We start from the raw sequence: 12,289 nt of genomic DNA, 5'->3' as shown, positions 1-12,289 counted from the left end.
CCTCCTTCATTTTTCTTCCCATCTCTTCCCAAAAATACAGAGTTCCAATTTCTCACCTTGATTATTGGGTCCTTAACATCCCTGCCCTTATAAAAAAGTTTATTTATCATATTGCTGCAGAGATGATGGGTCCTATCTGTTCAGCACCATACACTTCTCTACAATGGACCCTGGTGCTTGACATTTTCAATGATAATAATTATTGCCATAGCTAGCATTTATTAGGTGCTGAACTAAATACTTGACAAACATAATCTAACTGATTCTTCACAACAATCTTATGAGTCAGGTAGGTGGTCTTCTATATTCCAATTTTATAGATGAAAAGGCTAAGTCACAGAAAAGTTAACAAGAGCCACACAGGAATGAAAAAGGATTTGAACTGTAACCATTGTGGTCTGTTTCTTGTAAGTATATATTTTTGGACCAGTAAGTGGAAAAATATTTACCCCAAATAGGTGGCTTAAGAAAAGTATAGTTTTATTTTCCACTTTTTTCACTTCACATCATATTATGAGCATAAAAGTTTTTGTTTTTGTTATTATTATTATTATTTATCTTGTTGCATAGAATCCTGTGGTATGGATGAACTATTATAGAACAAGCATGTCAAACTCAAAGGCTGACACCGGATGAATAAATGAGGCATGCGGACCCTGGGCCTAGAGTTTGATATGTTTGAACTAGAATATATACAACACTTGCCCTGTTATTAAATATTTAGGTTGTTTCCTTTTTTCTTTTCTTCTTTGCTATTACACACAACATAAATCAAGGCATGTTTTTATACATATATCTTTACCAACTTTTAAGATTATTTATTTAGCTGATCCTGCATTTAGGGTTATTGAATCAAAAGCTATAAGCATTTTAAAAGTTTGGATATATATATAGTTAAGTTCTTTTCCAAAGGGTTGTACCTATTTACAGTCCTATCTCATTTTATAAAAGTGCCCATTTTATCACTCTCAATGGATATTAAGTGTTATAGATTTTTAATAACTATCCATTTGATAGGTTAAAAATATTGCTTTGTTACTTTAATTTTTAGTTCCTAGAGAAGTTGAAAATTTTGCATCTTTATTCATCATCTGAGTTCTTCTGAGTGTTGTCTATTTCTTTGAGATGTGTCTTATAAATTCCAGGCTCATTTAGAATTTCATTTGTGGCAAAATTATTTTGTTGGTGTGTAAACTGCCATTTAAAGATATTCATGGTTTCCTCACTTGAAATTCAGAATTTATTGTTAAAGGTGCTATCCAGCAGTATAAGTCCAACATTATCTTACCAGAGATGCTACCACACCATCTGTTTGTAAACCTTCCCTTGGTCAGAGTGATGTGCTTTGAGAGCATCTTTGACGAAGCTGCTTTATAATGGTTATCACTGTTGAGCAAATATGTCAGCTTCTTTGGTTTTGGGCAGGTGGCAGGGCTGCAATCTCTGCTATCCTTAAGGACATGTTTGCAACGTGACTTGTTTCAGGCAGTAAAAGGTATGCAGAGGGAGTGTTCCTTCTTGGTGACACCTTGGGAGCAAAGTGAGCTGACTTTTCCTGTTCCCTCACCACTGCTGTGGCGATCTTGGGAGCAGGTGCCAAGATAAAGCCTCCATTGCCTGGACCCCTGAGTGGTGTTAGGAAAGCCTTCAGTGAGTACACTCTAGAACATGTCACTGAGATTTGGGTGTTGTTCTTAATGCAGTGTAATCTAGGTTGTCTGACATCTTTGTGGGCACCATTCACTACTATACTTTTCTTTCTACCTTAGGCAATGTCCAAGCTCCATATAACATCTTCTATCAGCCTGGATCTCAGACCACAATCTAGCTACCCTGACCACTAGATAAATGTACATGGATCATAGGCCTGGTGACTAGGGTTGCCAGTTAAATAAGAATTCCCAGGTAAAATAGAATTTGAGAGAAACAACAAATAACTTTTTAGTATAAATATAGTCCACAAAATACTGAGGAGATCCTAAGATTCAAAAAGTATTCCTTATCTGTCTGAAATTCAAAATTAATTTGACATCCTGCATATGCACTTGCTAAATCTGGCCACCCTATATGTATTTCCTTTAACATCTCAACATATCTTTGGGATTTCTTATCCATCTAGGATCATTTCAATGGGCCACAAGCTTTTTCCTTCCAGACCTTGTGGTTGTCATTCCATTATCTTCTCATATTTAGTGTTGCAAAGAACTCTAAGGCCAGTGTGACTTTTACATTTATAGGCTATATTTGTTCTGAAAGTAAAAATAAAACAAAATAAACAAACAAACAAAAAACCATTACCAGGATGTGTTTCAGTATAGTGTTTTTCCCCCTGGTACTTTTGCCTACTTTTCAATGAGTCACTGTCAGCTCAAGGAAATTCCACTCATTATGTGTGTGATGAACACATATTCACATTTACTTTTGTCTCTTTCTCAGGAAGAAGGCCCAGAGATTTTGATTTCCACTCTGTGCTCTCTCTCCATCATATTTCTTTCATGTCATTGTTTTAATCTCATTGCCTTTCGCTCCTATATTCTAAAAACATTTTTATAGCCCCTTCCACATCACCAACTCAATTTCCTGCAGTGTCAATTCTGTTCTTTATAGTTTCCAATGTGGGTTTTAATTCTGCTACTGTGCTCCTGGTTCCCTGTATTCAGCTACTTCCCTTTTTATCTGATTAGTGTCTAAACATCTCAGCTTCTATTTTTTAGTTCATCAATTTCTTGTTTTCTTGATGTTTGTTATAATCACAAAGCAGATACCTTCCAAATTTATTTCTGCTTTTCTATATTTCAGATGTACCCTTGCCTCCTGCATCTTGAACGTCATGTCAATCTGCTGTGTTCAGAATGCTCTTTATTTGCCTATTGCTTTTCTGTAACTCCTTTGAACAGAGAGCCATCTTTTTGTATCTCAAGTTTACCAGCAAACAATGTGTATGGGTTCCTCTGTGATTTTCTGCCTTGCCCACCTGGCTCCTACAGGAATCATGATCGTGATCTTTAGCGCAGGTCTATGTATAAGTCTTGGCCACCACCTGTGTCTAGGAATTGCTTCAGTAGTGGGCCCTGCTGTCCTGGAAGCAATCACTGCTCCAGCTACCTGGTCAGTGACTCTGCAGAGAAGAACTCCTCAGAGACCATGGGAAGCCATCTGCAGTTTTCTCTTGCCAGAAACTGCATGAGGGAGTGAACTGCCCAGAATGTATGTTTCCAACTCAGGTTAGGGACAGACAGAGGAGGTGCATCAACATCTCCAACAATCCTGCCTCCCCTGCTCCTGAAAACATCTCTGGTTCTCTCACCTCTTCCCCTCCATCAGTCCACACAGCCCTCCAGAGCCCTCCACTGAATAGAGGATGTGAATGGCATCCCATATGTGCAGAGAAACTTCTGAGCTTCAGTAAAATGCTTCACACCTGACGTTGTCTGCAGGCCTGCTTGAGATGCTTAGCATACTAACATGTCCCCTCTCCTCCCCACACATACCACATCCCATATCACATCATATACTTGGCACTTGGCATTCCCAATGAGCAGGGTGGCATATCCAACCTATTTAGGTAAACAATCAGGGCAATTCATTAATTTTCAGTTTCAAATAAAAAATTCAGATAAGAGATAAGTAAAATGTAAATACTAGGGATCTATATATTTTTCCCTATTCTCTTTTCCATGCCCATATGTGATGCCATCCACTGCCACCATGCCATCAACCAATCCCAGATTTCTCTGGAGCTGCCTGCAACTTTATCCTTCTCAATGCTTGCTTAAGTGTCACCACTGAAAGAGGATTGAATGGCAGCCTTCTTGTTCTGAAGAAACAATGTAGTTGACATACAAATAAAGAGCCTGCAGGAAATTGACAGGGCTGGGAACTGCAGAGCCTTGAGTCGGAGCTCCAGCCCTCACTTTGCCCTCCTTCGCTGCAACAGTAAACCTCCAGGGGCTGACACTGGACCTTCAATGAAATGACTGTACACATGATGGCAAGAGCAGGACGGTGTACAGTATGACATGGACAGCATCCTGAAGGCCCCATAGGCAAGCACCTACCACTGCTGATGTGTGTGACAATCTTGTTCTGGCAAATGTCCTTTCAGTTTTAGTTTGCAAAACTGCTCTTGTTTGGGTGACAGGTGATTGGGATCATTAGTTTTTTTATTTTCTAAACCCGTAGGAAAATCTGGAGGGGAGGGGAAAGGTGCAGGTCTCAGGTCTGGACCCAATAAAGAATCCCAAGCAGCCACAATTGGGTACAACCTCTATGACCTTGATTTTTTTTTTTTTTATCAGCCACAAAATAAACATATTAACTTGTAGACTTATGGGGATTAAATGTAATGACACTATAAAAGCTCTCGGCTGAGTGTCAAGGGAATAGTGGGTGCCCAAAAGATGTTAATGATTTCCATGATGTGTTATCCTGCCTTGTGAGAGAGTTATGACTGAGTGTGTCTTACTATGCAGCATAGACTGTATTTTTCACCCTTGCACCTCCCTCTATTTTCCTCCAGCACCTTAGTTCCTATCCCAGCAGTGAAACACAACAACTATTTGTTGGTTGCCTGAATTAATATTTAAATGAGCAAATAATTAAATTAGTAATTCTCTGATGGAATGGAAACAATATTAATGTAAGAAGGCTATAGTTAGAAGATGGTATTTATTTTTTTTTTTAGCATCGTGGGCGCCCTAGTGAGAGGGAATTGGGGGTCACTAGCTGGTGCTGAGCAGTTACACTATAATTGGTTCACTCCAGATATATTTTCTACTCTCATGTATGCACCTCAATATTAAGGGTTGGCCTTATTGAGCTCTGTATCCCACACCTTGGCTCAGAGCAGAGGGAAGGATGGATGGAGAAGCTGCCCAGTGGTACCTTAATTTTGATGATGTCGGGATTAAACTGCACTGCATCTCCCCACTCCTGCATCAGGTCCGCTGTCGGCAGGTCCTTGTAGGCCAGGGCGGTGACGTATTCACTTGCTCCTCCTCGCACACGGACCACCAAGTCCTCTACCATGCTTTTTCTATTGTTTCTGTCTGATATGGACACAGAGACCTGGGAAGTCAGGGAATCTAATTTTGCACCTTAGCATTTACTGCAACCCAACTAACAGTCTGGGTACCATGATACTCACTGAGTTTTCTCAGAACTGGATAGACACATCCCTGCCAGAAGGGAGGCACATAGCAATAGGAAAAAGGCAGCTCACCCAATCATATAGGACACAAGTTGGAGGCAGAACAAGGGGACATTTATTTTGAGGATCCATAAATGTCAGTCACTAAGTGAGTCAATGGAAGGTAGCTATCAGATAGATAGATAGATAGATAGATAGATAGATATAAATAGAAAAATAAATTGTAAGTCTATATATATAAAAGCCAAGCAACCAGAATGACAGAATGGCTGGAATGACTGGTCACTATGATGTGCACTGTGGTGGCCAACCAGCCCAATAAGGGTCCCAATTGGCCCCTCTACGTCCCATGGCCCCTCCCCGTAGCCAACCCAGCTTCCCAATGGGCCCCTCACTCCAATTGAGGGTGAGGCCAGTCAGCCAACCATCTGCGGCCCCTCCTTCCTGATCGGCCCCAATTGGGGTGGGCTGGCTGGACCCCACCCATGCACGAATTCATGCACTGGGCCTCTAGTATGTAAATAATTAGTAAAAAGCTGATACATACATACACACATACATACATACATATGTATATACATTTATATGAGTAGATCGATAGATCATACATAGGTAATTAGATTGGTAGATAGGTAGATTATTGATCATTTATCTGTCAGTCACTAATCACTAATCTCGAAATGTTGTACATGTATTCACTCAATCTTCACTGTGGCATAGACCTATATAATCCTTATTTTGCAGATAAGATAAGAGTTCTTAGGTGCCAGGTATGAAGAAATTCATGCATATAGGCCTGCCCCAGCTTTAAGCTCTAGCACTTCATTGTGTGGGATGACAAAGCTGGGAGAATTTGTAAAGGCTGGGCTCTTCAAGGGATACAAACCTACAAAAGTGTGTCTACTATAAAATGATTTGCTTTTTCATGGAGTTTCCCAGAAGCCCTCCATCATATCAGTGAGTCCATTCTAATTTATCTATGCGCCCATAGCCAAAAGAACTCAGCTCTGAGCCTACAACACCATACACCATATGAAGGCAGGTTCGCATAATGCTGGTAGGAGGATAAACTGGGACAACCATTTTAGAAGCCAGTTACAAAAGTGCATCCTTGACAACCCAACAATTTCACTCCTAGGTGTAGACCCTGGAGACACAGAGATCAGATGACTATGTGAGAACACTCAGAGGAGCACTGATTCTAACTGCATGACATAGCAAATGACCCAAATTCAACAGAATGGACAAACTTGTATTCATACAGCAAAATACTATGCAGTGAGAGAAATTAATTAACACATGCTGTTGAATGAAAAAACAAAAACCCACCCATAGAACTGAAAAGATGATGTTCCATCCATATACAGTTAGAAAACAAGCCACAGTGAGACACTGGTCAGTGGGTCATATGGGAGGTAGAACTATTAAAAAAGGAGGAGTCAGAATGGTGTCATCTCCAGAACAAAGGGAGGAGCCGTGGTTGTCAAGGATTTCTGGGATGTTGAGCAATGTTCCATCTGGTGATGTGATGGAGGTTACTTCACAAGTTGTCTTTAGAGAGTGCCTATGTGGTTTGTTTTTTTGTGGTTTTATTTTTAATATATTTTATTGATTTTTTACAGAAAGGAAGGGAGAGAAATAGAGAGTTAGAAACACTGATGAGAAAGAAACATCTATTCAGCTGCCTCCTGCACACTCCCTACTGGGGATGTGCCCGCAACCAAGGTGGTACATGCCTTTGGCTGGAATCAAACCTTCAGCCCTCAGGCTGACACTCTATCCACTGAGTCAAACTGGTTAGGGCTAGTGCCTATGTTTTATGTGTACCTCCACATGTAGGATGCACCTTCCGACCCAGCAGCACCAAAATGAACAAACAACAATGTCAACCACACATCAGCTACAGTGCAGGAAACCAGTGATTGATTTTTGTTGTTTTGTTTTGCTATGGAACTTGCTTTGCATAAGCTTAATAAGCGAGTAGACAAAGGAGAGCTGCTGGAGATGCAGAGAGTTTGGGACTGCAGCCCTGCTGATCGGCTTCTCTTTCCCACTCCACTGACTGTATTGATTCCCAGCTCCCCTGTATTCCTGCTCCTAAGATGCCTAGCTCTACACCCTGGCTTCATTATGCACCTTCAACTCAGCCACATTCCGATTTGGTCTCTCCTGCCACGTGGGCTCTTCTGTATGGTTTGTGACTTCGTCTGCTTTTCTAGTCTCTGTAAAGCCCTTTGTCTGAGGGAGTTACTGGCCTCCTCACCTACCTCTCCTCCCCCCCTCCCCTGCTCTAGCATCCTAACCTCTAGCCAGGCCAACCCCCACCCAGACACAGACTAATTTTCCATTGTTAGATCTTTTTCCTGCCCAAAGCACAACCTTGATTCTTTTCTTTTCTTTTTGAATATATATTTTATTGATTTTACACAGAGAGGAATTGAGAGGGACAGAGAGTTAGAAACGTCGATGAGAGAGAAACATCGACCAGCTGCCTCTTGCACCCCCCCGCCCCCGCACTGGGGATATGCCCACAACCAAGGTACATGCCCCTGACCAGAATAGAACCCAGGACCCTTCAGTCCGCAGGCCGACGCTCTATCCACTGAGCCAAACTGGTCCCAGCACAACCTTGATTCTTTACTCACTCCTCCAGCAACAAATCAAATGACCCTTCCCTTAGGAAGCCTGCCCTGATGCTCCCAACTGGGTTTGGTGATTGTCACTGTCTTGTTATTGGTTCCTTATTTGCCTACTTCATGTGATAGAAATACAATTTTATTCATTTTTGTATGTCCATCACATAGTAGAAGTAGGTACATTTTTATTAAATGAATTATTATTTTAATCTTTACCTTAGGATATGTTTTACTGATTTAAAGAGGAGAGAGAGAGAGAGAAAGAGAAAGAGAGAGAGAGAAGAGAAAGAAATATTGATCGGGATCAAACCCATAACCTATGTATGTGCTCTGATCAAGAATCAAACCCACAACCTTTAGTGTGTGGAGAATGCTCCCCAGCCAGGGCTGACTTACTATTTTAATTGAAATGCCTTGGAATATCCAGTATTTAATGTAAAGAAATTGTTCTTTCTTTGTCCTGGAGTTCTAGAAAGGAAAGATGATAAGCATAGAAGCCATCTGCCCCTGATGCTCACCTTCGATTTCCTTGAGCACACCCTCACACAGGGCCATGGACACACCAAGCTTGAGGTAGATTGCTTTGAAGGCAGCACCGATTCTAAAACCTGCTTGGGCACAGGCACGAATATCCTTAAGAGAATAATCTGCAAGAAGCAAGAAAAGAAGCTCATGACTGAAAGGTAATCCACCCTGTGCCTTTCCTGTGATTGATTCTAGAGGCCCAGCCCTTGCTTGTTGGGTGTCATGACACAGGGACTCGGGTTCAGACAATGGGAAGCCAGACTGATGACAGGAAATGCAAGCAACTTCTGCACCAGGGACTGAGCCTGTATATGAAACCAGGACCACCTTCCCTTCAGCCACCCATCCATGAGAGGAAGTGCTCAAAGTGCTTTTCCAAAACCATGGTTCCTTATCAAGTTTCTAGGGACTAGTCCAGAGAATATATGTTGTTGCAATGTCTCCCTTCCCCAACCCACTCATCTCTATCTTTGATGCAGTAGAGAGAACTTATAAATTGGTCAATTGATTAATATGAAATACCTGATCCAGTACCTGGCAAAGGGGCCAATTCCTCATTCCTTCTTCATTTTTGGATCATTTCCCACTTGTCCCGCTCTAATTCTCCCCAAGGCATCCTCAACCCCTGGCTCACTGAAACCTTAGGGTGCCTTGTAACACCTCCTACAGCACTTTGAGGCCAGTGCAAGAACAGAAATTTTGACTACTTGGGTTGTCTGGTAATCAGTATTGCCCCATACATGTTCCTTGAAACATGAATCCCTTAATACTCTCACTTATAATTCTTGTACTAGTAGGTTTTATGAGCAAAGGGGCCTCTGTGGCCCAGTAAGTGTGACCAGTGTGGCATTAGACGAGGTGAAGCAGTCATGGCATGGCAGTGTGCTTGGGAAACTCCTAAAGTGGGATTGCTTAGGTTCCCCCAACTTATTAGATCACAGAGCCTGTTTGAGGAAGTATGGAAGCCCTTTATAAACTATTGGTGTGGAACCCTTGATCTTGGTAAGACCGAGACCACCATGACACACATTTATATTTGGTACCTGTGGCTTCTAGGGAGTACACTGGAAGGATAACCAAGGCCCAGTTCTGCCACTGTAAACCATGTGACCTGGGGCAGGTCCCTTAACCTCACAAGTACCACACTGTTTGAAACAATACCAATTGGGAAACAGGGATCACACCTTAGACTTTCAGATTACACTTGGAAAGAGCATTCGAATCTTAAATCTCTTCTGGGGGCATGATGATTGTTAGGATTCAAATGGTGATATCAAGGAGGCATTTTGATATAAGCTCTTGGTTGCAGAGAAGAGGTGCAGGATGGATATACAAACTGGGGGTTATCTGCATGTGGAAGGCATTTAAAGCCTTAAGATTCGATGCTATTGTCTGGAGAAAATAGTTGTAGGAAAGTGGTCTTCCCGGACAGAGGGCAGGCTGAAGCACCAACATTACCAAGTTAAAAAACAGATGAGGAATCTGCAAATGAAACTGTGAAAGTATAGCCAGGGAGGGAGGGAGAAGGAGATAAGGAGCACAGCTTCTAACTCCTCTCCCGGCAACTCATGGACACCTCTCCCCATGAACACACATAGCTCACACATGCCCCATCAGGAAAGCCAAGCTCCCCAAGGTCATGTACCTGCTTTCTCCATGGCCTCCTGGTTCATAACAAGTGTGTACTCATAGATGCCCCCCAGCACGGCCTCCGTGATGTAGTGGGTACCGAAATCGCGGAAAAGGTCTCTGTACTCGCCGTAGGCATACTCCAGGGGCAGCTGCCTGACTCGCTGGAGGAATTCGTAATGGAGCATGAGGTTTCGGGATTTCAGCTTATAGTGGGCCACCTCAAGGTCAGAGCGTGCGTGCAGAAATTTGCTTCCCTAAATGAAATACCAACACGGGAAAACCAGACCTTTAAAGTTAGGAATCTGGAACGAGAAGATGAACTTTACAAATACCACCCGGTGTTCTCGGCTCGAGGTCATCACTCTTATGATTTCTTTAGGACTCTTGAGGGAGACAGCCACTCCGACAAGCTCTCAAGTCTCATAAATATTGCGAAGTCCTTTTCAGCATGGAAGAGCTAGCTCTTTGCTCAGGTCCTTAAAGTAGCAAATGAGGAATGAGAAGGGGAGGCAACCAGAAATAGACACAGCGGGGGGAGCAGGGGGAGCAGGGGCAGCAGGGGCATAGGTGGCAACTCTAATGGGATGCAGGGTTTGCTGACTTGGGAAAGTAACTTCTTTATGATCTTCTGCAAAAAAAGAGTCATAGCTAGGGTGTAGGAAGGCTAGCCATTGTGTGTGGCCAGAGACAACCAGCCACAGCCCACACACCAAACTGAGGCCCGGCTTTGGAAATAAAATGTTATTGGAGTACAGCTATGCCCCTGTATTTATTTCCAAAGCTGCTGTCACACTACAGTGGCAGAATTGAGCAGTGGAAACAGAGCCCGTAGGGCCCCACAAAGCCTAAAATATTTGCTCTCTGGCCCTTTACAGAAAAAGTTTTGTGGGAGGAAGGCTCAGGGCTTGCCCCTATAGACGAGGGCAGTGAGAGAAGTGGTCACCAGGCAAGCTGTGGAGTCAGAAGGGAAGGTATCATGAATTAAATAAAGACTAGGTGGGGACAGGAGAACCTGGGAAGGGAACAAATAAGGAGCAGGACAAATACAGAAGAAACAAGTGCATGCTGAGAGGTCAGCTCTACCCCATGCCCCTATGAAGTCTAAGGGGAAGTTTTGGGTGACTTTCTGGAAAGGAAAATTGTTAGAAGCTGCCCATTGCCTTCACTAGCAGAGAGGTGTGGACAAGGAGTTGGAAAGGCTGGTCAACCTTGAGGCTCTGGCAAGGGTCAGAGCCATGCACCCACTGTCTAGTTGAGAGAAAGGGAGCTGAAGCAACTTCCACCTTTTAGTCTTATGTAAATCTTTGCCGATGAGCTATCATGGAGCTATTACTGGAATTGCCTGTCTAAGGGCTTTGGGTATATCCCAAAACCTGAATTAAAAGGATGGCAAGGTCACAGCAAAGTGGAGTCCTCTCTTGGGCTTCCGCCTGGCACCCAATTCCCATATTAATATTTTCTTGTCTAGTCTCTTTCATTTGTGTGCAGCCTCCTCCAAAGCCTGAACCCTGAACCTGAACCCTGAACCATGCGGGACGTGGTGGTTGTGGGGCACTCGCAACTGGCAGCCCAATGTATGGTACTCGCAGAAAGTCAGCTGAAAGTTCGAGATGGAAGTCACAACTGCTGAATTGCAAAGCCTCCAGAGCTGATCTGGTCTGGCAAAGTTAAAATCTTCAGTGAATGAAAACCAAGGGGAAAAGCTTATTAGAAAATGAGGGTAAATAATTTGAGAAGGCTACTGCTGCCTGGTCTTCTAAAAAGTAAGTCAACACGTGACCATGCTATTTTATGTGTGTGTGTGTGTAAAGATATTTTCAAGATAATAGAAATATAATTGGTTGCTAGAACTAGTAAGTAATGTAGACTATGGACATATCAGTGGGCATGAAAATTCAAATGAATGTAGAGAAAATGAAGAGCCCCAGTAGGGTACTTACAGTATGAGAGAATCGTTTGGTTCGGCTGACAAAACGTTGGCCATTATCAGCTGCCATGTTCATGCCAAATTCAAATATTCCTGGGATTGCAAAACCAAAGCTGGAACTAAACTGGCTTCTTTCTGCCTTTGTGACATTATGCTCAAAATCTGAGTAGGATTCATATTCTGTCAGAGCAAATTCATATTTGCCTTGGGTCTAAAGGAAGAAAAAAAAAGTTCCTTATGTCATTTGACTTGTATCAGTTCTGTACAAGTCAACAAACACCCATGGCCCTCTTACCATGTGCCAGGTGCTCTGGATACAGGGAACTCAGAGCCAACACTGTCCCCACCCCCAGGGCTCCCAGCCCATTAGGAGAGAAAGAGGTATTCAGTAAGTACTGTGGGGTGATATTCAAAAGTGAG

General features: G+C 42.7%; 1 protein-coding gene across 1 annotated transcript in view; it reads right to left on the bottom strand.

Annotated features, from left to right (window-relative positions):
* C8B (complement C8 beta chain) overlaps positions 1-12,289 on the bottom strand; it is a 47,828-nt gene that overhangs the window by 7,397 nt on the left and 28,142 nt on the right. The window contains exons 6-9 of the mRNA XM_036445768.2: positions 11,883-12,080; positions 9,956-10,196; positions 8,304-8,432; positions 4,885-5,048 (exon numbers count right to left, since the gene is read on the bottom strand). Of these exons, the coding sequence (XP_036301661.1) occupies positions 4,885-5,048; positions 8,304-8,432; positions 9,956-10,196; positions 11,883-12,080 (732 nt within the window). The remainder of the gene's footprint in view (positions 1-4,884; positions 5,049-8,303; positions 8,433-9,955; positions 10,197-11,882; positions 12,081-12,289) is intronic.

This window comes from Pipistrellus kuhlii, unplaced genomic scaffold, assembly GCF_014108245.1.
Source record: "Pipistrellus kuhlii isolate mPipKuh1 unplaced genomic scaffold, mPipKuh1.p scaffold_m20_p_2, whole genome shotgun sequence".
Lineage (NCBI taxonomy): Eukaryota > Metazoa > Chordata > Mammalia > Chiroptera > Vespertilionidae > Pipistrellus > Pipistrellus kuhlii.
This window is presented reverse-complemented; position numbering and strand designations above follow the sequence as displayed.